Here is a 26,778-nt window from a genome sequence, read left to right as displayed (position 1 = left end):
TCATGGCTTTTAACACCCAGTCATTTACTATGCTTGCAACAATAGTCTTGTTTTAATACTAAAAGCGTTTTCTTTTTTTCTGGTTCTGTTAACTGCTATTGGTTGATCTTTTATGTCCTTAAACTTAAGTGCCTGGCTGCAGAAATGTTACCAGAGAGAGAGAGATAACAGGCTCATTGCTCTCTGCAGAGTGCTCTTGTTCGTTTTCCAACTCCTTGGGGAAATGAGGTGGTGGAGGGTTGACCTCACGGGAGAGATTCCAAGCAATTTCTTCCCTGGAAAAAGATTTGGCCACTTGGTGCTGGCAATACAGAATGGATTTCAGGGGAAACTGAAATCAGGAAGACTCTTTTTGTCTCTGGGAACTGCAGAGTCAGGATCTGACAGTGGTTTTATTTTACTAGCCAGCCCCCATTATCTACACTCAAAGTGCCAGGTTGGGGAATTCAGCTGTGACACACTGACACCCACCTTCCTGGCCTCTGGGGCTCTCCACCACCCTGTTGTCCTGAGCCAGAAATTCTGGTCTCCGCTAGGCAAAGAACAAAGTTGGGGTTACCATCTGCCCTCCAGAGCAAGACAGGCACAGAATTCAGGAGTGCTCAGCTGTAAGGACTCACCTCCCAGAAAACCAACTTGCAAAAGGGGCCAATCCCTCCCCGCAAAAAAGATCTGTCTGATTTTGTACAGGTTTTATACAGAGAAAGCTCATAAGATCAGCCTTTTTTACCAATGAAAGAGAGAGATGCACAGTGGTTGCTTCCCTCCAGGTAACAATTAGTTACACTCAGCTTGGTAATTAACAGAAGTGTTTTTGTTAAGTATAAAAAAATAGGCTTTAAGTGGTTGCAAGTGAAAATAGATCAAAGTACGTTATTAAATTAAAATGGACAAAAACTGGTTAGCTAGTAAGAAACTTGCTAAGGAACTTGTTACATGCAATTTTTTACCTTAAACAGTTGTTCTTATCTCAAGTAAAGAGCTTCAAGTTGGAGTTGGTGTTTACCTGGCTTGGGTCTTCTACAGCTTTTCAGAGCTTTCTAGGACCAACCGAGGTTTGGACTTACAGGACAAACAAGTCAAACAAAAGGAAGTATTTCTTCACAAAACACATAGTCAACCTGTGGAACTCCTTGCTGGAGGATGTTTTGAAGGCCAAGACTTCATCAGGGTTCAAAAAAGCACTAGATAAATTCATGGAGGATAGGTCCATCAGTGCTTATTAGCCAGGATGGGTAGGAATCGTGTCCCTGGCCTCTGTTTGTCAGACCCTGGGAACGGGTGACAGGGGAGGGATCACTTGAGGGTTTCCTCTTCTGTTCATTCCCTCTGGGGCACCTGGCATTGGCCACTGTCAGAAGACAGAATCTGGGGCTAGATGGATGATTGGTGTGACCAAGTATGGCCATTCTTATGTTTTAAGACTATTCATAGGTCGTTGATTTGATCACAATTAAAATTTCTGGGGCATCAGTAATGGCCTCATTAGCATTATAAACAGAGCCTGACTTCACAGACAAGAACGATACATGCACCAAAACAGGATAAATACACTCCAGGGATTGTAACATTAAAATGGGTAGTTGACACGTGACATTTTGTCTAAAGTGTCTTAGAGTGATGCATATTTGTATTCATAAGCCAGTTTGCATAAGGCATGGGGGAGACACAGCACCCAGTTTAGAATCCCCCATGGGTGTCACTGTGCAAGATTGCCCTCCCTCGATGCACACGCCTGCTTGCGGGGGTTGCCACAACGGGAGACCCTGATGCTGGCCTCGATGTAGCCGGTCCCTGCAAGTCACAAGGGAGCTGGAACATGGGGGCCACACGGCAGAGGAATCAGGCTGAACGGGGGCGCACTCAAGGGGCCAGGAATGGGATACCTTGGACCGTGCCTGAGACTGGAGATCAGAGCCCCAGTGAGGGAGAGCTGAGCAGACTGGCTGGGAGATCAGATTGGGATGGGAGAAGGAAACGCCAGAGATAAACCACATTTTGGCCCCGGTGCGTTTTTTTTTTTTTGCTCAACAACTTTAAGCCTAGAGGACCAGCATCTTTTTTCTTACAAAAAAAAAAAAAAAAAAACACCCACTGGATGCAAGCAACATATCTCAAAAAACAATAGTTACCACAGTGAGCAACTGTTTTTTACACAGGGAATATCAGGGTAGTCGGGTATTTTCTTCCTTGCTTTGCTTGAAGCCTTCCTTGGAAAAACCACAGAAGCAAATATTTTCTTAGTCCTTCAGCCAAGGAGCCTGGGGATCTGGAGATTACAGCTTTACAAAGAACAATCAACCGAGATATCTTTTCTCCCTAATGTGGCTCTGGCATTTGAGTTAAATGAAGAAAAACAATCCAAGGGGTCAAACAGCCTAAAACCAAATCAGATGCTGTCTCAGCTAACCACTTTCAGGAAAACCAGGGCAGGGGAGATGCACCTCTCTGGGGTGCACCCAAGTGTCTGACTTATCCAGTGCTCTAGATCAGTGGTCACCAACCAGTAGATCGGGATCTACTGGTAGATCTTGGAGCCTTTGACAAGTGATCCTGACAGGTTTGGTTGGGAGGCTGTTAAGTGCTGGCATCTGTGCTGCTCCTGCTCTCTGCCTTGGGGCTTCCCCACAGGCTTGGGAGCCTCTTGCTTGCTGTGCAAGGCACAAGAAGAAGAGGAGGGGGGATGCTGATGTCAACATCTCCACAGAGCACAGGGGGGCAGGGATGGAGAGAGTTTGCTGGCTGCTTTTGGGAGTGGTGCAGGGCCAGGGGAGGGGTGAACCACCCTTAGGCCCCTGCGCCACCACCCAGCAGCCACCTGTGGTAAGCGGTGCCCAGCTGGAGCCTGCATTCCAAACCTTGGGCCCAGTCCTGAACCCCTCCTGCACCCCAAACCTCTGCCCTAGCCCTGAGTCCCCTTGGACCCAAACTCCCTCCCATATCCTGCACCCCAACTCCCTGCCCCAGGCTCAGCTCAGAACCCCCCCTACACTCCAAATCCGTTAGCCCAAGATCAGAGACCACACCCTTGCACCCCAGCCTGATAAAAGAGAGGGAGGGAGGATGGAGTGGGCAGGGGCAGGACCTTGGAGAAGGGGCAGGAAGGAGGCGGGGCAAGAGTGTTTGGGTTTGAGGTGGATCCTGGATTGCACTTAAATTCAAAAAGTGCTCTCATGCTTAAAAAGGTAGGAGACCCCTCTAGATCAGTGTTTCTTAAACTATGTTCCCTGGAACACTGGTATTCTGTGAACAACTCACAGGTGTACCGCCACCTCTTCTTTGTTTTTGTTACTTCTTTGTGTTTGTCTTTTTTTTTGTCTGACAACCATTTTTTTTTTGAAGAAAATGTGCATACAAAATACTATTGTTTGGTGCTCTGTGGTCTCAAAAAGTTTAAGAGACATTGCTCTAGAGCAACAAAAAACAGACCCAGAAATAAACCGGAAATTCTGCGCCTCACCAGCTGGACACTGGAACCTGGCGGGAGGATTCTAGTGAGTGGCATATTAAAAAGCAGTGGTTATGGAAGAAGGATTACAAGGGGGAAGGAATTTGATAAACAGCATAACTTCTTTCTGAGTCACTAACAACTCGGAAGCAACTGGTCTTAAATGCTTATGGATCGGTGGCCTAAGAGGTGGCATGCAAGATGAGCTACTAGTGGGGGCTTTGACCATTTGTTTATTTTTGTGACAGTTTCGCTAAAGATCCATATTTCTTTTAAACTGGTTATAGATTTGTATTTCTTTAAATGTTCAGAGTTGCAGGAAATAATGGTGGGGTGGGGGGTCAGATAATTATATAACATCAGTAGAGGCTGAGAGTCAAAAAGTTAACACTTTACAAACTGTTAAAATACGAGGGCTATGTCTACACTAGCGGCGTCTTGCATGAGTAATATGCAAATGAGGCTAAGCATGGAATATTGTGGAGCCTCATTTGCATGGCTAATGAGCCACCATTTTTGCAGAAGAGGCTTTTGCACCAGAAGGAGCCTTGGTGCACGTAACAAAATTTATTCTGCACGTGGATGGAAAAAATTAGAGGGAATATTGGCCAGTAATGAGGAGGAGACAGAAAATATGCCCATTTTTAACGAGAAGTTGGGACACTTAGAAGGGGAGTTAAAGGGACTATCCCTTTAAGAACGGGGGGGACGTCTGGTCACCATGGAGATAATGCTGTTCCATTCTAATTGACAATGCCACCAGAATGTGACACCAGGCAGTCACGTGGGTCTGGCCAGTTGGCGTGAGTTCGGTGACCTTTGACCTCGGCCTTGGTGGTATGGTGGGCAGAAGAGCCCAGTCTCCCCCCCAAGACAGAAGCTATGGGGGTGTATGTCCAGCAACCTGGGGCTGAGGCATGTGTGGGCCCTGGGGAGGGGGAATCTTACAAATTCCTCTCCCAGAGGCGCTGACAACCCTTCCAAACCACAGGCCGGAAGTCATTCTGCCCTCAGTAAAGATGGCGGCCGGTGGACTTCCGCCCTGCGCTATACCCGACCCTCCCCCAGTCCTTTGGAACGCTTGGTCTTTCCCGCACCAAGGAGGCGAGCGTCGGGCGGAAAGAGCCGAGCGCTGGGTGGGCGGGGCCGAGCGGCGTGACGCCACGAGCCGAGCGCTGGGCGGAAAGGGCCGAGCCCTGGCTGCGCGGCAGCGGACGTCTGACGTCACATGCCGAGCGTGCGGCGGAAAGGGCCGAGGCTGGGAGCGGGCGGGGCCACGCGCCGGGACGGAAAGCGGCGCGGTCCAATCCGCCGGCGAGGGGCGCCGCCGAAGCGCTTCCGGAAAGGGCCGAATCCCTTCCGGAAGGAGCCGAGCGGGCCGGCCGTTGCCGACGCGCACCCGCAGCGGCAGCAGCCTGGGCGGCCCCGCTCCGCTTCCCCCGGGCCCGGCCGCAGCGAGCGACTGACCCGGCCCGGCGCCGGGACCCGCACAGGCCGCGCCGAGCCCCGCCCCCGGGCCCGGCCCCTCGGCCCGGCCGCCCGGCAGGATGATCAAGCTGTTCTCGCTCAAGCAGCAGAAGAAGGAGGAGGAGTCGGCCGGCGGCACCAAGGGCAGCAGCAAGAAGGCGTCGGCCGCGCAGCTCCGCATCCAGAAAGGTACCGCCCGCCCCCCGCCCCCCCCGCACCCCCCCCCCCCGCCCGGAACCGCCCCTCCCCCCCTGCCCCCTCCCCCCCCCCCGCCCGGTACCGCCCCCCCCCCCCCCCCCCGCCCCCTCCCCCCCCCCGCCCGGTACCGCCCCCCCCCCCCCGGTACCGCCCCCCCCGCCCGGTACCGCCCCCCCCCCCCGGACCGCCCCTCCCCCCCCCCCCCGGCCCGGTACCGCCCCTCCCCCCCCGAAACCCCCCCCGGCCCGGTACCGCCCCCCCCCCCCCCGGAACCACCCCCCCCGGCCCGGTACCGCCCCCCCCCCCCCCGGCCCTCCCCCCCCGCCCGGTACCGCCCCTCCCCCGCCCCCCCCCCTCCCCGAACCTCCCCCACCGGCCTGGTACCGCCCGCCCCTCCCCCCCTCACTGGACCGGTACCGCCCGGCCCCGCCCCCGCCCGGCCCCCCCCCCCGGTACCCCCCGGACCGGTATCGCCCCTCCCCACCGGCCCGGTACTGCCCGGCCCCTCCCCCTCGGTGCCCCCCCCTCCGTGCCCGCCCCCCCCTCCGTCCCCCCCCGGACCGGTATTGCCCAGCCCCTCCCCCCGTGGTACCCCCCTGGCCCGGTATCGCACAGCTCCTCCTTCCTCAGTACCCTCCCCCGGCCCAGTATCGGCCCCCCCCCCCACCAGACCGGTACTGCCCAGCCCTTCCCACCTCGGTACTCCCCCAGTCTGGTATCGCCCCTCCCCCCCGGCTCGGTACTGCTCGGGTCCCCCCCCCAGCCCGGTACCGGCCCACTCCTTCGCCACCGGCCCGGCACTTCCCAATCCCTCTCCTCTGGCCTGGCCCAACTCCTCCCCCCGGTCTGGTACCTTCCGCCTCCTCTGGCCCAATCCCCTGGCCAGGCCTGGTACCGCTCCGCTTAGCGCCTTCCCCCACGCCGGCCTGGTACCTCCTGCCCTAACCCTCCCCAGCCTGGCACCACCCAGCCGGACCCTCACCCCTCTTCAGTCTAACCCCTGCCTGTGCCCGATACCATCCCCAGATGCTTCCCAGCCTGGTACTCCCTGTCTTATCCCCTTGCCCCACTGCCTGGTACCGCCTGGCCCGCCCCCTTCCGCGTACTGGCCTCACCTAAGTTCCCCCCTTTCCTTGGCCCAGTCCAGATGCTGGTCTCGATCTCCTGGTACCATTTGTCTAGCCCAGGCCCCTCTCTCCTAGTCTGGTATTGGCTGACCTGGTCCAAATGTTGATTGGTATCACCCAGCTGAGACCCTCTGCACCCTGGTACTGACCAGACCCTGATTGGTACCGTCCGGCATCGATCCTCCCCAGCTCAGTGCCACCCAGACCAGACCCTGGGCCTAGATCCCTTCCCATAATGGTACCGCCCAGACCAGATCCCACTCCAGTACCACCGAGATCCTTATGGGTACAGCCCAGCCTACATCCCTGCCACCCTGGTACCACAGAGATCAGACCCTCATTGGTACTGCCCGGCCTAGATCCCCACCCCATTTTGGTATGGCCCAGATCAGAACCTCATTGGTAGCTGGGCCAACCCAGATGCTCTGACCATGCCTGGTGCTGTCTGCTGAGGCCCAAATCTTGGTACCAGAAGTTGCAGTGTTTTGCCCCTCCCCATCTGGCCCAAATTCTCTATCCACCCAGTGTGGTGCCACCCAGTCCCACTGTTGTGTAAATCCAGTTCACTGGTGCCACCTGGTCCACGTTCCTCCAGCACCATCCACCCAGAACCATCCTCTGGTGTGACCAGGATGGGCTCGGAACAGTATAACCAGCTAACCCCCGACCGGTGCTGCCTGTGCGTAGTGCTAGGACCGAGACCTGCTGAGACTCAAGGGAAGCCCCTCTCTGAAAATTACCAGCTGCTCAAAGCCTGGGGCGACCCATGGAGCCCCCACCTTTGCAATAAGGCACCACCTGGCCCAGGCAGATGCTGGGATTGGGGGGCCAGCCTCCTTCCTCCGCTCTGTGCCCACAGTCTGCATTGGTGGGAAGAGACGCCTCCCATTCACTGGGAGGATGCCCCCACTTGGACCCCACAGACCCCTCCCAATGGGGGGAGTGCAGTCGGGAAGTTCCCTCTTTGTCGATGCAGACCCCCATGTTCTCCTGCCCTTTAGAGAATCCCCTTGAGCCCCCCTCCCCCACACAGGTACTTGAGATGCCCCTGCAGGAATGGGGCATTTTTCCTCCCCTTCAGGGGCTTCCTGCTCATTCACCCTCACTAGGGCTTAGCTCCACTTCACTCCTGGGTGCCACCCCCCGTGGAGGTCTTCCCCAACGGGACCTGCACCCTTCCCCACTGAAGGTTCATACAGCCTCTCCAAGACACACCTATAGAAATTGACGCCCCCTCCCATTGGGGAAACTCCAGGAGACACCCCCTGCAGATTGGGGGGCTCCCTGCTGGAGAAACTTCAGGAGACCCCCCTCCCACTCATGCTTTCAGGCTCCCGCACTGTGGAGCGCCAGGAGACCCCTGCTTGTCTTAAGTGTACTGCCATCTAGAGTCCTGCCCCACTGGCCAGCCCTTCCCTCATTCCCATATCTCCAGGGAGTATTCCTTCTCCCATCCCACTGGGGAGCCCCTCAATGGGAACCCATACTCATGGGGTGGGGTGTATGTCCCCAGTGGGGACCCCAGATGCAAACTCCACCATATAGTTAATCAGACATCCCCGCAGGTAGCCTCAGCTGAGCAGTGCCCTCAAAGGGCAGAAAGTGGAGTTCTCCCCACTTCCAGCTGTGCCCAGAGAAGTACCAGGGAAATACAAGTACCAGAGGGAGGGCATCAGGGATACCTGCTCGGTTCTGGGGCACCTGGAGCCTCTGTCCCTGGGCGCGGGTGCAGCCTGTTCCAGCAGGGGCCCAGTGAAAGGAACGAGGGTCTCAGTTTGATTCCTCTGGCCGGCAGGGATCTCCTAAGCTTCCCTGAGCTGCTGGCATTGGTGCCCGTGCTGCGGTGTCCCCGGTGACTGCCGGGAACACCAGTGGTTCAGGGCAGCTCCGGAGTCTGGTCGGTTTCAGGCCCTGCTCGTTCTGTGCAGGCCAGTTTGAGGCACAGAACTCACCTGATGGAGCTGGGAGCATTTTCCTCATCTGCAGTCTGACTGTACCTCCCTTCCCCTGCTCTTCCACTCCTGGGATCCTCCCAGCTCTGCTCATGCCCCCACCAACCCATCCCTCTGCCCCATTATGAGCTAATGGGGGATCCCGGCTATGCTCCAGGGCTGAACCCAGACAGATTCGGCTTGTGTCCTGTTGGATACGTGCCCCCTACCTGGCACGCGTCCATTCAGCACGCTTCGCCACGGGCCAGATCCTGCTGGGGCCTCGCCCACGAGGGAGGGCAGTCAGAGACTCAGCGCCGGGCTGAGGGGGACCTGGGCAGTGCCATGGGGCGAGTATCTCCTGGCATAAGGCATCTCCCCCAACCTCAGGGTGCCGGAGAGGATTCTGGTCTAGGAGAGGGGCATATGAGGGGGTGCAGGGTCTGGAAGGGAGTTGTGACCTGGGGGAAAAGGAGTACAGAGGGTTTGGGTGGTGGCCTGGGGCACGTAGTTGGGAGGGAGAAGGGGGTGCCAGAGGCATGCTCTGGCTAGGAGGTGCTTACCTAGGTGGCTCCCAGCCAGCAGCCCTGCAGGAACCTGAGGCAGGCTCTCTGCTGAAGTCTGTCAGCTGGCTGTGTCATGGGGGGTCTGCTCCAGGCATGGCGGGGGGAGAAGGCTTCCCACGCTGACCCTGGTCTCGGCAAAATTTCTCAGCTCCCATTGGCCGGAAACTGTCCAATAGGAGCTGAGAGAATTTTCTGGGGGGGCGCGGAAGGCCGGGTGCAGTGTGCGAGATCTCCCCTCCCCCGGGGAGTCCAGAGTGGGGAGCTGCCCGCTGTTTAATGAGTGAGCATAACGGTTCTGGAGAGGCGGCCGCGGGCCAGATCTGGTGGCTTGGCAGGCTGGATTCGGCACACTGGCAGCCTCTTGCTCACCCCTGGAGTGATGGACATGTGGTTCCTCTGTGTGGGGAGGACTGTAGGGTTATCCCCCCCCCTCAACTGATCCCTCCCTCTGCTTCCCTCCTGCCTCCCAGATATTAACGAACTGAATTTGCCGAAAACATGCGAAATAGATTTCTCCGACCAGGACGACCTCCTCAACTTCAAGCTAGTTATCTGCCCTGACGAGGTGAGGGGGGTGCGGGCGGGAGGGAGGGGTCCGGCGTGTGGCTGGGGAACAGGGACTCCTGCGTGCCAGGACTTGCCTTTCTATTCCTGCCCTGGGGAGGCCCCAGCTACCGCTCAGCGGATGGGCTCAGCCAGTGCCCGGGCTCCGGTTGCTGCTCCCTGCTGGGTGGCCCCAGCTCAGGCCTGGGCGGGAGGCAGCTTGAAGTGTGTGGGGTGCTGGAGCCCAAGCCAGTGCATCAGTGAGCAACACGAGGAGCGGAGGCTGCACAAGCTTCATGGATCTGCCCGTGGACTTACTGTGCCAGCCTCAGCTCTGGTCCTGGCAGTGCCCCTCGCTCCTGATCTGCAGCCCCTTGCAATCCCCGTTTTCCCCCTGCAGCTCTGCTGGCGGCCGCGCGGTGCTAGCTGAGCCGGATGCTGCGGGGGGTGGGCGGCTCTGCTCCCTGCACTTGGATCCCAGGCCTCTTGGGGTGCTGGGGACCCCTGTGAGGATGCCTCCCTCACTGAAAGTCTTTCCTCTTTCAGGGTTTCTATAAAGGGGGCAAGTTCGTCTTCAGTTTTAAGGTAAGTCCCTTCCTCGCCCCTGGGCAGAGCGTGGCCTCGCAGCGGCCTCGTCTGGCCAGGGATGGGGGTGCCTGCACAAGCTTTTAGGGGCACCCCCTATCGGAGTCTCCTCTCGCTGTGTCTGAGAAGGGAGCGTCAGCCGGCCCCTCAGTCTGGCGGCCCCTCTCCTGGGAGGGAGGAAGGTGCTGTGTCTGCTCGGGGGGGGGGGGGGTTGGGGACTTGCCCACAGTCCCCCACAGCTGGGGAGGGGACCCAGGAGTCTGGGCTGCTTGCACCTTCCTGCAGTGAGGGAGGGGCATCGGGGCCCAGCTGTTCTCCTGTGGAGGGACCTTGGGAATGACTCTTCGGTCCGTCTGTCTGTCTGTAGGTCGGCCAAGGCTACCCTCACGACCCTCCCAAGGTGAAGTGTGAGACCATGGTGTATCACCCCAACATAGACCTCGAGGGCAACGTCTGCCTAAATATCCTCAGGTAGGGAGTGCGTCTGGCTGGCCCGCTCCGGCACTGCCAGGCCGGAGCATTGCCCCACCCACACAGATCGGGGTGGGGGGGCGCCCCTCTCCAGCCCCGGGATCCTTCCCTTGCCTCACCCACACAGCTCGGGGAGGGCAGCGGGAATCCAGGAGTGTGACCCGCTGCCTACAATGGCCCACACCCGAGACTGCCACGCTCAGGGCAGAGTGCAAGCAACAGGGCCGGTGCGCCCCAAACTGGGTGAGTTTTACTGTCATTGGATGCCCCAGACCAGCAGCAAAAGAGCTTGTGCAGCAGCATCGAACTGGTTCCCCTTGATCCTTTCCAGCCCTTGCTTCTCCGCCACGCAAACTGGCGTAATCCCCTGTGAGGCTACTGAAAATCCAGTTCCCTGTACGTGAGTGTCCGCCAATCCCAGCGGGTCCGGCGCCTACCCCCAGGTCAAGACGTGTCTCCAGTCTTACCCGCGTGGTCAGCCAGTCCTGGGTAATTGAGGATTTATTAATGAAAAGAAGAGTTCTCAATGGTAAAAGAGCCTGCCTGTAGAAATAATCGCCAGGGCCTGTTATTCGGGTCACTGCTACCAACCTGATAAATAGACTGTTGGCTTGTAAAATGTCTCCAGTCACTGCCATTGGCCGCTCAGCCCCATTCAAAATACTTTGTTGGAAACCCACAGCCCTGAGAAGTGGAGCAGGAACGAGGCAAACCGGGCTCTCCGGGGGTTCTTTTATATCCTCTGCCATGCGCCTGGAGCAAAGCCCACAAGATCCGAGCAAAGATGGAGTCTGAGGGCAGATGTCCACGTCACGTGCCCTGGAGCGTGGTCTGCTGAATCACGGGGGTGGCCGCAGGCTCTCCGGGGGGGTCCACTGGAAGGGAATTTGTTTTTTACTGGGCCGTCGTGCTTGGGAAGCCTGTTCGCGGGGGGCTGGCGAGACGGCGCGTGAATGACTTTGGGGGGCTCACCCCGGGACAAACGTATGTGAGAAACAAAGGCCTCGCCAGGCTTCCCACCGTCAAATGCAGGGATGCTCCCTGAGCTTAATCCGGATCATTCTGTTTGATCCGGTTTCCACTGACCCCTCACGTAATTTGCTGCCTCTGAGGAAGTGGCTTGTGCCCGCGGAAGCCCGTGATACTATATACTCTGGTTAGCCTCTAAGGGGCCACAGGACCACGCGTGGTTTTTAGTGGTAACAACAGTGATACAGTCATCTTCAGTCAAGCATGGCCAGGACATTCCCAGTGGCCTGCCTGCAGCGAGCGAGGGAAGAAGATAGGGGATCCCCGTGGCCTGCCCACAATGAGCAGGGGAAGGGTTGTGGCCGCCTCCCACCAGCTCCATGATCCCTGTCTCCTTCGTCAGATTCTGATGGGATTCACCACCCCAGGTCCCTCCTCCCCTTCCTGCCAAAAAACTCCCCCCAGCCCATGGCACCTGTCTGGCTCTCTTCCCTGGTCAGATCCTAGGATGATCCCCCTGCCTCCCTAGTGGGGTGTGGCTCATTTCTGAGCTTGATCACCCGGTTTTCACTCATGCCTCTTTTCTGCCCCCACAGAGAGGACTGGAAGCCTGTACTAACAATAAACTCTATAATTTATGGTCTGCAGTATCTCTTCTTGGTGAGTACCGGGGGCGGGGGCAGGTCTCACCTGCGCTGTTGTGGGGTGTAGGGTCATGGCTGGTGGGGGCCCAGTGGGGAGGCCATGGGGCAGGAGGTGGGAGGGGCCAGGTGTCTACTGCACTGTTTGGGGTGGAGATAGCTCTGGTGTTTCAGCTGGGGCGGGGCTGCAGCCCCCTCCCACCATGTGTGTTTGGGGGCTGGTCGTGGCGTTCTGCTCGGCTTGTTCCCTTGCTCTGGTCTGCATGGCCTGGGGCGGCCCTGGTGCCTGTTTCCATCTCTGCAGGTCCCTGGTGCTTTGCATGGCCTCCTCTGGGGCTCCCTCGCCCTGGTGCAGGCTGGGTGCCCCACAGCTCTTTCTGCGGACATGACTGGCTGCCCTGTTCTGGGGGGTGGAGCTGCTGCCCGCTTTGGGGCAGGTGCCATGAGTCCATTACACACCAGTGGGATGCGTGGTCTGTGTGTTGGTCAGCTTCTGCGTCCCTGCTGCCTTGGGCTGACGCTGACAGAGTTGATGGAGCTCTTGGGGATCCCAAGGCTCTGGGAGAGCTGATCGAAAGGGGATGGGGCAACGGGGTGAGCAGCATCTGCCGGCAGCCTGAGATGGGTCAGCTTGGTGAGTTGTTGACTCTTAACCCTACTGACTGTGGCTGTCAGTGGCAGCACAGTGACCTCTTTTGCTGCTGCTCTCTTGAGCAGAGGTGTTCAGTGCGTGTTCGTCTTCCCCAGTCTCTCAATTGTCCCTTTTTTGTGTGGCAGTTCTGCAGTTGATCAGACACCTGTGGACAGGGGAGAGAGTTCAATGTAATATTAAAATATATCCCACAGGTGGACGTCAGTATGAACCAGGGCTGGGGAACCCCCGGCTTGCCTGTATCCAGCCCTCAAGGCTCGGGGATCCCCCCCGCATTGGGGAGCCCGTACTGGTGCTCCAGCCCGCCTGCCACCCACCCACAGGACTGAAGCGCACAGTCTACTAGTCTCCGTCCCCCTAGGCTCTGGAGTGCAAGGGGATTGTGAGGAGTGTGTCTGTCTCTTTCTGTCAGAGGATTCTCACTTGTGTGCGGCCCCTGACTGATTTTTCTGAGGCAATGTCCCCCCGAACCCAAAAAGTTTCCCTACCCCTGGTATAATCCTTCCTGTCTATTCCACTATCACTGCAGTAATCGGGCACCCCATGGATTTATCCTCCCATGGCCTTGTGTGCCAGGGCTGGGCTGTTTATACCCATTGTACAGATGGGGCAGTGAGGCACAGAGATGGTCATGCAAGGTTAGTGGCAGCACGGGGAAAAAAAGGTGACTCTCTCCTGAGTGCTCTAACCACTGCGCTTCGTTGCCTCGTTAGCCACTCAGTGGTCTCCAACCTTTTCACACCCAAGATCACTTTTTAAATGACAGTCCAAGCCAAGATCTACCGCCCCGCCCCTTCCTTGAAGCCCCGCCCTCTCTAGTCTCCTCTTTTCCATCACTTGCTATCCCCAAGCCTTATACTGCTACTTTAAAAAAAAAAATTCCCACCATTCCTCGCAGCTACTCACCTGTGCTGTTGCTCGGTGAGTAGCTGCTCCTCAAATGAGGAAATCTAATGTAAATGTACTTCGCAGGCGCGCAGTTCAGAGAGGGCTCAAGAGCTACTCTTAGAGCCTCCGAGATCTACTGGTAGATCACGATCTACTGGTTGGTGACCACGGGGCCCTACATTAAGCAGTGAGGCTGCAGAGCACAAGGGGATTGGGTCTGATTTCTTCCCTGTTGCATGTATTTCGGAGCAGGCATCAAGATAAAAGTGCAGCTACCGTCCCTTGACGTGCTGGCTTGTAAACACCCCCTCCAACTTCCTTAAAAAGAAACTGACGCTTCTAGTCTGAGCTCCTGTGCAGAACGTGGTTGCTGGCTCTTTGGAATTTGGATGGCTAATATAGTTGTGTGTGATGCTTTTTTTCCCCCCTATTGTTATCCATGGAAGTGTTCATGCTTTTCCAAAATTTGGGGATTTAGGCATTTATCCCCTCTGCCCCTTTATTGTTGTAAATGATCACCCTGCGGGAAATGATTGGCGGAAGGTCAGACACTTATGTACTGATGTTTAGGGGTGTTAACGTCACCACTGGGCTCATTGGTTAGCCATTAACTGGGGGGGACTGGAGCAGCAGCCCCTTTCCTGCTGCAGGCAGGAGGCCGCTCCAGCCCTCTGGGAGCCGCTCCAGCCTGCCCAGAGCAGTCCCCGTCCGCAGCGGGCCCGGGGCGCACTGTGGGTAGGGGGCTCCAGTCTGGCCAGAGTAGCCCCTGTCCATGTCGGGGGGGGGGGGAAGGGCACTCCAGCCCCCTCGCTTACCCCTGTTGAATCAGTTACCTGGTTAAATGTAACATTTAACCACTCAACTAATTAAACAGGATTTTCCATCCTTAGTGACATTTGATGTTGAGATGCAATGTTATCACTTCAAGCCCAGTTGTCAAAATGTGCCAAACCAAGTAAATAGCCTTCAGTTAAACTCCAGCGAGTCCTCCAGCAACACTTCTCTTTCTTTGCCTCTGAGTTCCGATATGTTTCAGTGTTTGGGGCAGTGTTTCCTCAAACTCAATCCTCTCCCCCCTTCTCCCCCCACCAAGAGATAGCGGCTCCTTCTCTGGTTTCCCGGGGGGGTGGGGGTGTGTGTGTGTGTGTGTGTGTGTGTGTGTTTTTCCTCGACAAATTCCCCTCCCCCGGCTATAGGGGTTCCTCAAAATTCTTCCGAGTCTAAAAGGGTTCCGTGGCCAAATGAAATTGGGAAACACTGGGTTGGGGAAAGTAACATTTGCTGATAAATGGTGTGATCCTTCCGCGTTGTTACGTTCCATCCCCTCGCAGCTCTGCTGAATCTTGAGTTTGACTAAAGCATCTCCCAGGAAAGGGATCGAGTCTGGATGTGAAACCATCAGGAGATGGAGAATCCGTCACTTCCCTTGAGTGTTGGTTCCAATAGTTCGTGACCCTCGCTGTTAAAAGATTTGTGCTTCATTTATAACTGGGATTTGTCTGGCCTCAGCTTCCAGCTCTTGCTAGATTAGAACATTAGATAAGTGCCAGGGGTTTTCTCCCCAGGAAGATGCTGGAGTTTTGTCTCTGTTATAGGGTGGTGATTTTGGGGAACAGTCCATGGAACAGCCTCCTATCGTCCCTTGTCCCGGTCTTGTTTCTAAATCAGCACCCCACTCACACCCAGAACTCCCGCTGCTTCAACAGCTGTTTGAAACCTGATTCTGTGTGGGCTAGGAGTCTCTTCCCCTTCCAAAGTGACTGGTAAAAGAGTTTAAAAAACAGAAATGGGGCGTGTTCTCCCTCTCCGCTGACCACTTAGAGTGAATATTTGTGACTTCCTTCTTTAGAACATGGGGAATGTCTGATCTGGTCTTTCCTGGTGTAGCTGGAGGGGTCTTGGGAAGATCTTGGGATGTTTCTTTTCTGGTGGTGCTAAAGTTTTAGCAGTGCTGTCCTTTCTCCAAAATGGTCATCAGACTTTGAAGTTAAATGGATCTTAAATACTTGGCCCTGGCCACATGGTGGTAGCGGTGTTGGCTGCAGGACAGTGGAGAGACAAGGTGGATGTGGTGATATCTTTTATTGGACCCACTTCTGTCATGAGACAGACAAGCTTTTGAGCTTACACACAGGTGCTCTTCAGGTCTGGGAAGGATGCTCAGAAATTGACAGCTACACACGGGGGAGGAGTTTGTTTAGCATGAGGAATGAACCCATTTCAAGGGACCATTCGCAGTGAAGTTGTCCAATAATGTCTCTGCATAGAACAGAAAAGGGAAGTTAGTGGGTAACTGTTATAATGAGCCATAAATCCAGTGTCTTTGAGTTACGTTTAATGTCTAGCAGTGTTGGGAATTTACGCTCCCAGGTTCAGTTTTGGAAGGTGTTGGGCACGTTTCCAGTGAGGAGCAGGCGATGGCTGTGAGCAGCGTTTGCCCACAGGTGACAGGGCGTTCTGGTCTCCTTGCTTTGCTGCGTGAGCTCGGTAAGGAGTAGAGGGAGTGTCCCGTTGCACCCATGTAGTTGCTGCTGGACACTCAGTGCACATGTGGTAGGGGTGTGTACGACCCATGGATTGTAACAGAGGGGTGTGTGCCGGGGATGGAAAATCCTGTGTAATTAATTAACCAGTTAAACACGTTGAACTGGCTAACAGATCAAATGGAGATGGGCCGAAGCAGCCCCCTCCACCAGCTGTGGCCAGGCTGGAGCAGCTCTCCAGCCATGGGCAGAGACATCTCTGGCTGGGCTGCAGCTGCTCTCCCTTCCCCCCACGCTGGTTATCCATAACCAGTAGCATCACCCTGCCGGTTTTGCCTCAGTTGTTCTGGGAGGGTGTGGCGCTGTTTTGAGTTTGTGATAGGGATGTAAGCGAGTAGGTCACTGGTTTATTGTCTGATAAGCATAAGCTTACTGGATAGTTGACTAGTCGCTTCCCCCCCCCCCCCTTTGCTGCCTCTATCGGAGGCAGCAAGGAGCGGGGGAGTAGGAGCCATCTTAAAAGCCGGTTCCCCTGAGCATTGTCTCCGTGGGGAGCAGGGGGGTAGCGGGGACCGGGCGCAAGCCAGGAATCAGCTGAGTCCCGGCTTGTGCCCAGTCCCAGGACGCTGCACCTCTGCTTTTTAAATGTATTCTATCACTATTTAAAAGGCTGGTGCACGCGGGGTTCGCTCCCGGAGCCGTCGCGGTTTCTGCGCGTATCGACTAGTCGATGGAATTTCCATCGATTAGTCGATTTTAGTTGATTATACCAAATTTAACATCCCTAGTTTGTGAGGAACTTTCTCCTGCTGAATGGGGGGCTGTGTGAAGGCCAGGGGTTGGGGACAGGTTTCTTTCTGAGTGTGGTTCCTATGCAGGCTGTGTGGTGTTGTGATATCCCATCTGGGCTCTGTGGTGAAGGGTAGGTGACAACCCAGCGTGTGCCGTAGGCGTGTCTTCGTGAGACACTGAAAATCAATAAGGGCGTTGGGTTTATGGCTCATTACAGCAACTGATGACGTGCGAACCCTCCTTTGTCTTACGCCGGCAGAGGTGTGTTAAGTGCTCACTTCACCTTGAACGGTTACCACATAACTAGCGGTAACCCTGCAGGGTTTCCAGTGAGCTAACTGGGCTGCCTACGGACATTGTACTGTCGGAACGCCGTTGGATAGAGGGGTGCCGTGGGACCCACGCACTTAAGCTGGTAGGCCCTTAGCCGGGACACAGTTATACCGCTAGAAAGGTGCCTTGTTCTGCGATGATTGTATTGGCTGTATGCAGAGGACTGCGTTAGCGACAGTGGGTTGATACAGTCTTCCATTGCTACGCTGGCTGTGATCTAGAGCTTGACAAAGGAGGTCAGTATCCATCCTGATTTTAAGGGTGGGGAAACTGAGGCACAAAGGAGGGTGTGGTCGCCCAGCGGCAGCGAAGCAAGGCTAAGAACCGAGGTGGCCTGGTGCCCAGTTCAGCGCTCTGCCCACAGTAGGTCATGGAGTTCCCTGTGGCTAAAATGGCTGAAGGTGGAGGATGCAGCGAAGGGCCCTCGGAAGTGAGGCTAAGGGCTGTTTTGCAGCTGGTGTTCTCCTGGAAGGATGGGGATGTGCGGCAGGGGAATGCAGCCCTGATTGGGGTGGGGGCATCCGGGGGCCTGGGCAGCCTCTAACCCCATCTTCTCCCCACCCGCAGGAGCCAAACCCCGAAGACCCCCTGAACAAAGAGGCCGCCGAGGTCCTTCAGAACAACAGACGCCTGTTTGAGCAGAACGTGCAGCGCTCCATGCGAGGCGGCTACATCGGCTCCACCTACTTCGAGCGCTGTCTCAAATAGAACTGACCAGCCGCCCCGCCCCGCCCCGCCGGGGACTCTGCCAACACCGCTGCCTTTGGCCACCGGGGGGCACGGGAGCCTGGCACTGGCAGGGCCCCCCTGGCAGCCTTCCCCCCCCCCCCCACTCCTGACCCCTGGCTGGAGGGGAGGTGGCGGCTGAGGGATGGGGCAGGGTTTACATTTGTATCCCCCGCCCCACCCACGCAGCCCTCTTGTCCCTATTGGCTGCTCTGCTGCTGGTTTCCCAGCATGCTCAGCCCATGATTGAGCGCCCTCTAGCCTGCGGCCTGGTGTGAGTGCTCTGGCTCCTCCCCCTGGCTTTGTGGAGCGCATCTATTTATTGGGCAGGGGGGCTACGGCAGGGGTGCAGGGCAGGCCAGGGGTGCATGCAGTCCTGCCGTGGGGGGGGGGGCGGGCCTGCCCTCCCCTTTTACATCCCTTGTGTGTCTGGTTTTTAAAAACAAAGCGCCCCACTTGCAGCAAAGCGAAGGCTGCTTATTAAATGGGACCGGGCCGGAGGCGGGGCTTAGGCTGATTGAGCCCCGCCTCCCTCTGGCCCAAGCCACACCCTCCAATGAACTGGTTCTTTGCCATGCAGGGGCCTCCTGCCAGCCCCGGGGCCATGAAGCCACTGTACTCTAGCGTGTCGGGTTATTAAAGGGGAACGTTAGCGCACCTCACCGCCCAAGGCCTCTCTGTGCCTTATTGCTCCGCCGCCTCCCTCTGGTCTGGAGGGGTGTCTCTCCTGCAGGGGACCCAGGAATCCTCATCTCCTCCCAGTCTCTCCAGTGGGTCCTAGCCCGTCACTCAGGCCTCTGGTCTGTTGTGCTGTTTGAAGTGGTGTGCGGGTTGACCCTCATCCTCCCCAGTATGGAAGGAAGCTGCTCCCTCTCTGCCCAGTTCTGCAGCTGGCTCGGAAACCTCCAAGCCTCATCAGTGGGTGCTCGCTGCATAGCAGGTGCAGGCCTGGGGAAGGTGTGCGGAGGTGGGGGGGGTAAAGCCCCAATACAGACAGAGGAGACTAACTGTTGCCCCCTTTGGCTAGGAGGGGAAGGGCCAGTCAGGCTGCTGCAGAGCCCTGCCAATAGCTGCTGATGTGGATATCTGGGGCTCAGCTGCCTGGAGGTGGGGGATGGGCATCCAACCTCTGCCTGAGTCTGAGCTGGTGCTCAGTGTGGAGGGAGAATTCCCCAGCAGAGGGTAACTGGCGGGTGGGTGTACGTGGCCCCCATCTCCCATGGCTCAGCGGCAGCCAGTTCCATTTTAATATGGCCCCCCCTGCCTGGGTCTGCTGCAGCTTCTGTGAAATGCTCTGCCCTGTGTGTGCCTGGGAGGGGGAAGCATGGAGCCAGCCACGCTGGGGTGTGTTTGCTGTCAAAGCTCCTTCAACTGGCCCTGGTTGGCTCTGAGCCTAGGTCCCCCCAATCCCCAGCTGAGATGGGGGAGGGACTGTCATGACAATTTCCTGCACCTGTGCTCAACCCCCGCTGGAGTTCCTGAGGTGGGGTGACCTTGAGGGAGCTGGGGGCCAGCACTTGTGTTGCTGTGGGTGGGTGGCCTGGGTGTGCAGCCCTGGGACGAGGGGCTTCCTGTCCTAGGGACCCAGGGACTGCTGCTGCAATAATGGAGCCACCAGGCTGGGGGAGCAGAGCACTGCAGAGGGATGTCAGGACCCAGCAGCCATGTTTCACAGTTGGAGGAAGGTCCTTGCCAGGGAATGCAGAGTGTGTGTACAGCCCAGGGGCCATGTGGCACCACTTAGGAGAGGAAATGGGGTTTAGAAGTCTCCCTGGAGCAGGTGCAGTGAACAGGAGGTGAAAAAGTGAGCATGGATGGTGTCCCTGTAATATCTGTCCAATAGTTACCACCCTTTTCTCTCCCCCACTCATCCCCCCCCATCACTAACCAGTCTCCTGCTTCCCACCTGCACTTCCACGTAGCCCCCACCTCCCTGTCCCCAAACCAGCTTTTGCTGCATCATGACCCACTATTCCTCCACCCCCATCCCTGGACCCATTTCAACCCCAGCTCAACCTGCTTCCCAGACGGATGGTTGCCCAATCCAGCCACCCCCAGTGCAGCCCCTGCCCCATACCATCCTCGCCTCCCCCAGCCCCAATTCTGCCCCTCCCCTCTGCACCACTCTGGCTTCCACCCCCCTAACTCTGCCCCACTTCCCAATCTCATGCCAGCCCCACTCTAGCCCCCTGCCCAGTCACCTAGTGGTGCCAGGTGCCTGGTTTTCCAGCAACACCCGACCCAAAAGGGACCCTGCTACCGCTGGTCCGTGTGGCTGCCCGGGCTGCGAGAAGTGCAGGGGGGCAGGGGTGCGGAGGGGGTTGGGAGGGTGTTCAGGGGGGCAGGGATGTGGTGGGGGTCGGGAGGGGGGTGCAGTGGGGTAGGGGTCGGGAGGGCGCTCAGGGGGGCAGGGATGCGGTGGGGGGGTCGGGTGGGGGCAGGGGGAGCCTGCCTTGACCCCACTGCACCCCCTCCCGACCCCCCCACCGCATCCCTGCCCCTCTGAACCCCCTCCTGACCCCTACCCCTACAGGGGGTGCACTGGGGTCAAGGCAGGCTCCCCCTGCCCCCACCCACAGGCACCGCCCCCAGCGCCTGCTCCGCAGCTCCCATTGGCCAGGGGCGGTGTGTGGGGGCGGAGCCACCCAGGGAGATGCTGCTGCTTCCAGGGGCTGCCTGAGATCCGCGCTGCCTGGAGCCCCCTCCCCCCCTTTTCCTGTGGCCCCTCCCCCCACCGCCCCGTGCTCCCACCCTGAGCCCCTCCCCCCACGGGGAGGGGCGGGGCAAGCCTGGTCTGTTTCCTGCCGTGAGAGCGGAGTTGGCCCCGCCCCCCGCGCGCCCCGCCCCCGTCTCTCCTGCGGGGGGCGGGGCTCGCGGGCGCCGCTCTCCGCCCCCTCCCACCCCGCCCGCGTGATCCGCCCGCGGTCGCTCTGGCCCCGCCCCCCCCATGGTGACTTCCGGGCGCAGGGGGACGCGCTCTCCGCGCGCCCCGTCCCCTGGCGCCCCGCCCCTCACGTGCTCTGTGACGTCAGCTGAGCGAAGCGGAAGCGAGAGAAGGAAACAAGCCCAGAGCCGCCGCGGGTGAGACCGGGGGGGGGCAGCGCCCAAGTCCCCCCCCCCGCCTGGGGGGCCTGGGGGGGCACAGTAGGGAGGGTTGGGGCTGGCGTGGAGCGCGGTGGGGACGGGGGGCGGGGCGCGGTGGGGGGAGGGGGGGGGTGGGGCAGGGTGGGGGGCTGTGGGGAGGGGGTGGGGAGAGGGGGGAGGGGCTGGGGGCGGGGTGGGGGGCTGTGGGGAGGGGGCGGGGCACGGTGGGGGGGGTGGGGCAGGGTGGGGGGCTGTGGGGAGGGGGCGGGGCATGGTGGGGGGAGTGGGGGGGTGGGGCAGAGTGGGGGGCTGTGGGGAGGGGGCGGGGCACGGTGGGGGGAGGCTCTGGGACCTGGCCAGGAGGGGTGGCCCATGGTCACTAGACGGGTAACAGCGAATGCAGCTTATTGAGCTGTTAGTTTCCACCTCCCACCAGAGCGTAGGTGCCGGACACGCGGCGTTTTTATGCCGGGGGGGCTCCCTGTGACTATAGACGTTTGTTTTAGTCACGGTAGCGTAACAGCGGCAGGTTGTTCTTAATTAATTGGCTTGTTTGTCTCTATTAGCACATGGCGAATGCCAAATCGCTTCTCTCCTTTTGCTGGTAACTGGTGTTTCCCTGAATGGACAAAACATGGAAAACGCACTTTTAGTAACCAAAACAACCCTAAACGTTTTAGATGCAAAATGTTCTCCTATCAGAACCGTTTCCATGTTTCCAGCGAAATGATTCGTTACTAACCAAAGGGTTTAATTGTCCTCGGTAAATCCAGTTGATTATTTCAGATCAGTCTGAGGAAAATTTTCAAATGTGCCCAAGTTCTTACTTGTGCCTCTTGAAAACGAGGCTCCTAAACAACTAGCAATAGCAGATCTAGCTCTCTGGTGATGGGACGCTACCTCCTGTTGGCTCCTCTGGCTCAGAGTTACTACAATGAATTCTTTCTCAGGTCTGACAGACTCTGAGCCTTTGAACAAGATCAATCTGATCACTGTATTTACGGTGAGGAAGGAATTTTCCCCAGAGGCTGGATTGACACAGACCATGTTTTTTTTTGCCTTCCTCTCCAGTCTGAGTCATGGGTCATTTTCAGGTTAAACCAGTGTAAATGGTGGAGTCTCTGTAACTTGTAAGTCTCTTAATCATGATTTGAGGACCTCAGTAACGCAGCCAGAGGATAGGGGTCTTTTACAGGACCCGGTGGATGTGGGTCTGTGGCCTGCAATCTGCAGAAACTCAGACAGGATGGTTCCTTCTGAGCTTACAGTTTGCGGCTGTGACTACCGTGGCTGAGCTGTTTATCAAGCTTGACCTCAGGCATTTGATATTCCCCTCCTGATGCTTTGTACTGAAAATCTATCTTGAGTGCAGCGTTTTCGGTGCAGGCTCTTGGCGCCAGCATATTTATTTCCCATGTAGTTGTAGATGAGCATGCCTTTAAATTCAGGCTTTGTTTTAAAAAAAAAAATAACGCCTAGTCTAAGGGACCTGACAAAACACATTCTGGTTGAAATTTTAAAATGCCAATTTCAGCAAAAATGGCTGATTTGTATCCAGCCTGGTGTGGGGGCTGGAGCACTGGGGTATGTTGGGGGCTGTGCACTTCCCTGGAGTGGCCCTGGGCTCCTTTCCTCTCTGCGGGTGTGTCCGGCCAGAGCAGTGCCCAAATCCCAGGCAGTGGAGAGACCCTCTCGCCCTCCCTGACCTTCCCCTCCTGTCCCTGCAGCTCGCTTTACGTGTCCACCTCAGTCCAGCATTTGCTGTCTCCTCCAGCCACCACCCGCTGTCTCCTGGGTGAGTAGTGTGCTGGCCCAGGCTTGGGGGTGGGGTTCCCCCTACACTCTGTAAGGCCATGCTGATGGCAGCTGGTATTAGCTGTGGCTCCAAATCAGAGGGAAGGGGTCTGTGCTTGGCTCCTGCTGAGCAGCTTATTCTGTGAGTGGAGGGGTGTGGCGGGGTAGGATCTTCCTGGCATGTGGTTCAGGGGGGTCCCTCCCTCTGAAGTAGCTGCCCGCTGCTCTGACATCTCTCCTCCCTAAGAGGCAGCCAGCTCCTTCCATTAAGCCGGTCCCCAGTGCATGTGCAGCTTGGAGTTGCATCTGACTCCTCACTCGGGGTCTGCGGGGCTGGGGAAGAAGGCAGCTAGGTGTGTGTAGGGAAGGTTGGACTGCCAGTAGGAAGGACACAGAAGTGGAGGGGGAGAGGATGAAGGAGTGAGAGCCCAGAGAACTGCTGCAGGTGGGTACAGAGGGAGACCTCTGTGTCCCCAGGACAGGCATGGAAGTAGTGCCTAGGGTCGCCTGGACAGTCCATTTTTTCAGGCCCTCGTTTGGTAAAAACCCCAGAAAATACCAGACATGTAAAATGTTGGTTATTTTCTGTTTCTCTTGGATGGAAGGCCGGAGGGGACAATCTTCCCCTGCCATGTCTGGCATGGCCGGGGGGAAGCAAGGAGCGCGGGGATTCTGAAAAGGCGCAGCAACTTTTTTTTTCCTCAACAACTTTTGGTTCCTTGGTTTTTTTGCTCAACAAGTTTGGTCTCCTGTTTTGTTTGTTTTGTTTTGTTTTTTGCCATGTTCAGGACTTTTGGTGAAAGCATCTGGCAAGCCTAGTGGTGCCAGTCCTCCTACTCCTGCCATGACCCCAGAGAGTGGGGGGCTGACTGGCCCAACTCGCATGGGGGGGTAGTGCTGCCCTACCCTCTGGGGTGGAGTCTAACCCTGACCAGTCTCCCGCCCCACGCACTGTCAATCCCAGAGGTTTGCTCATCACCTGGCTGCTCAGCCCCCCACCCAGCGGTCCCTGTCCTGCCAATTCCTGAGCTGCTCTTCCCCATAGTCGCAGGCCGCCCCTCGTCCCGCTCAGGATGGACTTGCTGTTCGGGCGTCGGAAGACGCCGGAGGAGATGCTGCGGCAGAACCAGCGGGCCCTGAACCGGGCCATGCGGGATCTGGACCGTGAGCGGCAGAAGCTGGAGACCCAGGAGAAGAAGATCATCGCAGACATCAAGAAGATGGCGAAGCAGGGGCAGATGGTGAGTGAGGATGGGGTCCGGGGAGCATCTGCAGCTGGAGTCCACCCTGTGCCCTGCAGGCCGCAGTGAAGGTCATGGGGTGTGTGTGTGCATGTGCACGCGGTTCCTTGTTGTAACCCACTTCCCTGGCAGGACGTGGTAAAGGTCACAGGGTAAGGCCTGGGGAGCAGGGCTGTCCCTAGCAATCCTGGGGCCCTATGCAGCCCAGCACCTGCACGTCCTCACAGGGAGCCATTCCTCAGGGGCTGACCCCTCCCCTGGGGGGGCACAGGGGCAGAAGCTGTGGGGTGCAGGAGCACTGCAGAGCAGGGAGGGCTCCCCTGCCACTCCAGAGGAGCAGGTGGGAGTCAGGGCCGCCCACTGCTCCTCCCGTGTCCGCTGGTCCGCAGGCTCAGGCCCAGTGAGTGGCAGGTGTGGCATGAGGCTTGTGGGAGGGGATGGAGCTGGGTGCCAGAGCCGAGAGCTGCTAAGGGAATCAGTTTGGTGGCCCAAATGCCGGGTTCCCCACGCAGCTGCGTATCAGTAGGGACGGCCCTGGCGGGGAGCGTCGTTGCCGTAACCCCTCGCCCCCCGCAGGACGCGGTGAAGATCATGGCCAAGGACCTGGTGCGAACCCGCCGCTACGTCAAGAAGTTCATCATGATGCGCGCGAACATCCAGGCCGTGTCGCTCAAGATCCAGACCCTCAAGTCCAACAACTCCATGGCCCAGGCCATGAAGGGCGTCACCAAGGCCATGGCCACCATGAACAGACAGGTAGGGAGGCTGCTGGGCCAGGAGGTGGGGGGCTCCCAGCTAGGCCAGCCTGGCCTCTCCCAGCAGGGCCCGCTATGGGGCCAGTCCACCAGCTTTTGCCCAAGGCAGTGACGGCGTCTGTTCCGCCCCCCCTTCCAGCTGAAGCTGCCCCAGATCCAGAAGATCATGATGGAGTTTGAGAAGCAGTCGGAGATCATGGACATGAAGGAGGAGATGATGAACGACGCCATCGATGACGCCATGGGGGACGAGGACGACGAGGAGGAGAGGTGGGGGGGCCGGGCTGGGGGGACTGGCTGGTTCAGTGGGGGCGGGGAATAGGACCTGGGGCCTCCCCCTGCCAGAGGGTGCTGGCACCCAATCAGCTCCAGGACTGATCAGCTGGACGGGCGAGGGACTGAGCCACCCCTGGGGGGATTCCCAAGGCAGAGTGATGCTCTTGGAGGCTGGGAGTTCACCGAGCTGGGGCCTGCTCCGGGGTGATCTCCAGGGGATTATCTTGGCCAGTTTCCCCAGCTGTGAGCACTGGGCTACTGTGTGCGGGGGCTGCTCTTTCCGGGTGCAGGAGGGCGGTCTGGGCTGGGTCCCTGCTCTCACGTGTCTGTCTCTGCCCCCAGTGATGCGGTGGTGTCCCAGGTGCTGGACGAGCTGGGCCTGACCCTGACGGACGAACTCTCCAGTGAGTATCTCAGCAGCCGGGCAGGGCTGGGGGGAGCCCAGGGCTCTGGCGGGGGATGCTCACGGGTCCCCTTGGGGGGCTGGGTCAAGGGGCAGCAAAGCTGCTGGGGGCGCTGGGCCGTGCGGAGGGAGGTCTCTGCTGCCTCACCCTGCCAGTCCCTGGGAGACGGGAGGCGGCTGTGGGGTGCTCCAAACGGGCTGGCCCCGTCTCCCTGCAGACCTGTCCTGCTCAGGGGTGGGGCGTGGGGCCTATAAGGTGCTCTGGGTGGGCTGATTCCCCCCCCTCTCCCCGCAGACCTGCCCTCGACGGGGGCTTCGCTCAGTGTGGCGGCTGGGAAGAAGGCCGAGCCCTCTGCGGCGCTGGCGGATGCTGATGCCGACCTAGAGGAGCGGCTGAAAAACCTGCGCCGGGACTGAGGGGCTGGAGCTGCCCCATTTCCCCCCCCTGGACACCCCTCCCACTGCTCTCAACGCCCCCCAGGCCTGTGGCTGCTGCCTCTGCCCTTCTCTGGGCACCCCACCCCTCTGCCGATGTGGGATCTAGGTGGTGGGGCCGGGGTCCCTGCCCGTTTCGAGGGCAAGGCCCCTTACCCCAGAGCGTGGGCAGCAGGGCCTGGCTCTGGGGCTGCTGGGGGGGATTGTTTCTGGGGGTCTGTTAACCCTTTTGCTTCCGGCTCTCATACACTACAGGGGCAGGTGTCTTTTCTGCAATGGCCATCACCCCCCAGCAGCTGCCAGCTCAGGCTGGGCCCCCCACCCACTCGCAGGGGGAGGGGCTGGCTCTGGGGAGAAGCACAGCGGCCCTAGCCCAGGAGTTGTGTGGGGCAAGGGGCTGGATTTACAGGATGGGGGCAGCCGGGCTCACCCATTTGACTGGATTTGGGGGGCATGGATGGGAGCTGCCCCCCGACTGGGGGAGAACCCCCTCCCACCTCCTGCAGAGCTCTCCATCCCATGCACTGGGGGTGTGTGTGCTGCGGTGAGGTCCCCCTGCCTCTGTCCGGCTGGCTGGCAGGGGGAGGGGCTGTAATAAAAGCTTGTAGATTTGTATCCAGGGTATGTGCTGGCTGGTTCTTGTGCCACAGCGTGAGCTGGCCGGGGGGCGGGGATCAGAGGGGGGATGGGGCAGCTGGCCCATGCAGATGCCTCTCTCTAGATGTGTGGGGAGAAGGGCTGGGAGATCTCCCCCCCCCCCCCCGCCCCCAACCTGCTGTGTGTGCTCTGCCCTTTTCCCCTGGTTGCAGTATGCCCCACATCTCTCTCCAGGGGATCCTGGAGTCTCTCCCTCACCCCAGGGTAAGATGGTGCAGCCAGCCTAGCACTGTCCCTCGCCTCCTGCCATCTACTAGGGGCATGTGGGGGCCCAGCGGTGGGTGGAGGGGCAGTGCTGCAGGGGGAGGGCTGC

The 26,778-nt window shown here is 58.3% G+C and overlaps 2 protein-coding genes across 3 annotated transcripts; both read left to right on the top strand.

Moving 5' to 3' along the window:
* The first annotated feature begins 4,762 nt into the window (after positions 1-4,762).
* On the top strand, positions 4,763-18,477 carry UBE2M (ubiquitin conjugating enzyme E2 M). The gene is made up of 6 exons (XM_075915047.2): positions 4,763-5,104; positions 9,208-9,302; positions 9,827-9,865; positions 10,233-10,336; positions 11,902-11,965; positions 17,662-18,477. Exons 1-6 carry the CDS (start codon positions 4,996-4,998, stop codon positions 17,800-17,802), a joined length of 552 nt encoding a protein of 183 aa, XP_075771162.1. The 5' UTR covers positions 4,763-4,995; the 3' UTR covers positions 17,803-18,477.
* Positions 18,478-20,763: 2,286 nt separating this feature from the next.
* CHMP2A (charged multivesicular body protein 2A) lies at positions 20,764-26,423 on the top strand. Of its 2 annotated transcripts, XM_075915054.2 has the most exons (7): positions 20,764-20,901; positions 22,632-22,699; positions 23,744-23,939; positions 24,516-24,695; positions 24,834-24,964; positions 25,313-25,374; positions 25,669-26,423. In XM_075915054.2, the coding sequence occupies exons 3-7, from the start codon at positions 23,772-23,774 to the stop codon at positions 25,788-25,790; spliced, it is 663 nt and encodes a 220-aa protein (XP_075771169.1). In that variant the 5' UTR covers positions 20,764-20,901; positions 22,632-22,699; positions 23,744-23,771; the 3' UTR covers positions 25,791-26,423. The 2 variants fall into 2 exon arrangements, with proteins under 2 accessions (XP_075771169.1, XP_075771170.1); XM_075915055.2 differs by lacking the exon at positions 22,632-22,699 and having other exon boundaries at positions 20,771-20,901.
* The last annotated feature ends 355 nt before the right edge of the window (positions 26,424-26,778 follow it).

This window comes from Pelodiscus sinensis, chromosome 18 (assembly GCF_052426305.1).
Source record: "Pelodiscus sinensis isolate ZL-2025 chromosome 18, ASM5242630v1, whole genome shotgun sequence".
Taxonomy (NCBI): Eukaryota; Metazoa; Chordata; order Testudines; family Trionychidae; genus Pelodiscus; species Pelodiscus sinensis.
This window is presented reverse-complemented; position numbering and strand designations above follow the sequence as displayed.

What these genes read in the sequence shown, in the direction of transcription:
- UBE2M (XM_075915047.2), top strand. Translation starts at nt 4,996, where the DNA reads ATGATCAAGCTGTTCTCGCTCAAGCAGCAGAAGAAGGAGGAGGAGTCG. An exon ending in GCAGCTCCGCATCCAGAAAG is followed by an intron (nt 5,105 to 9,207) that starts GTACCGCCCGCC and finishes CCTGCCTCCCAG; the next exon opens with ATATTAACGAACTGAATTTG. An exon ending in AGTTCGTCTTCAGTTTTAAG is followed by an intron (nt 9,866 to 10,232) that starts GTAAGTCCCTTC and finishes GTCTGTCTGTAG; the next exon opens with GTCGGCCAAGGCTACCCTCA.
- CHMP2A (XM_075915054.2), top strand. Translation starts at nt 23,772, where the DNA reads ATGGACTTGCTGTTCGGGCGTCGGAAGACGCCGGAGGAGATGCTGCGG. An exon ending in TGGCGAAGCAGGGGCAGATG is followed by an intron (nt 23,940 to 24,515) that starts GTGAGTGAGGAT and finishes CGCCCCCCGCAG; the next exon opens with GACGCGGTGAAGATCATGGC. An exon ending in GAGGACGACGAGGAGGAGAG is followed by an intron (nt 24,965 to 25,312) that starts GTGGGGGGGCCG and finishes CTCTGCCCCCAG; the next exon opens with TGATGCGGTGGTGTCCCAGG.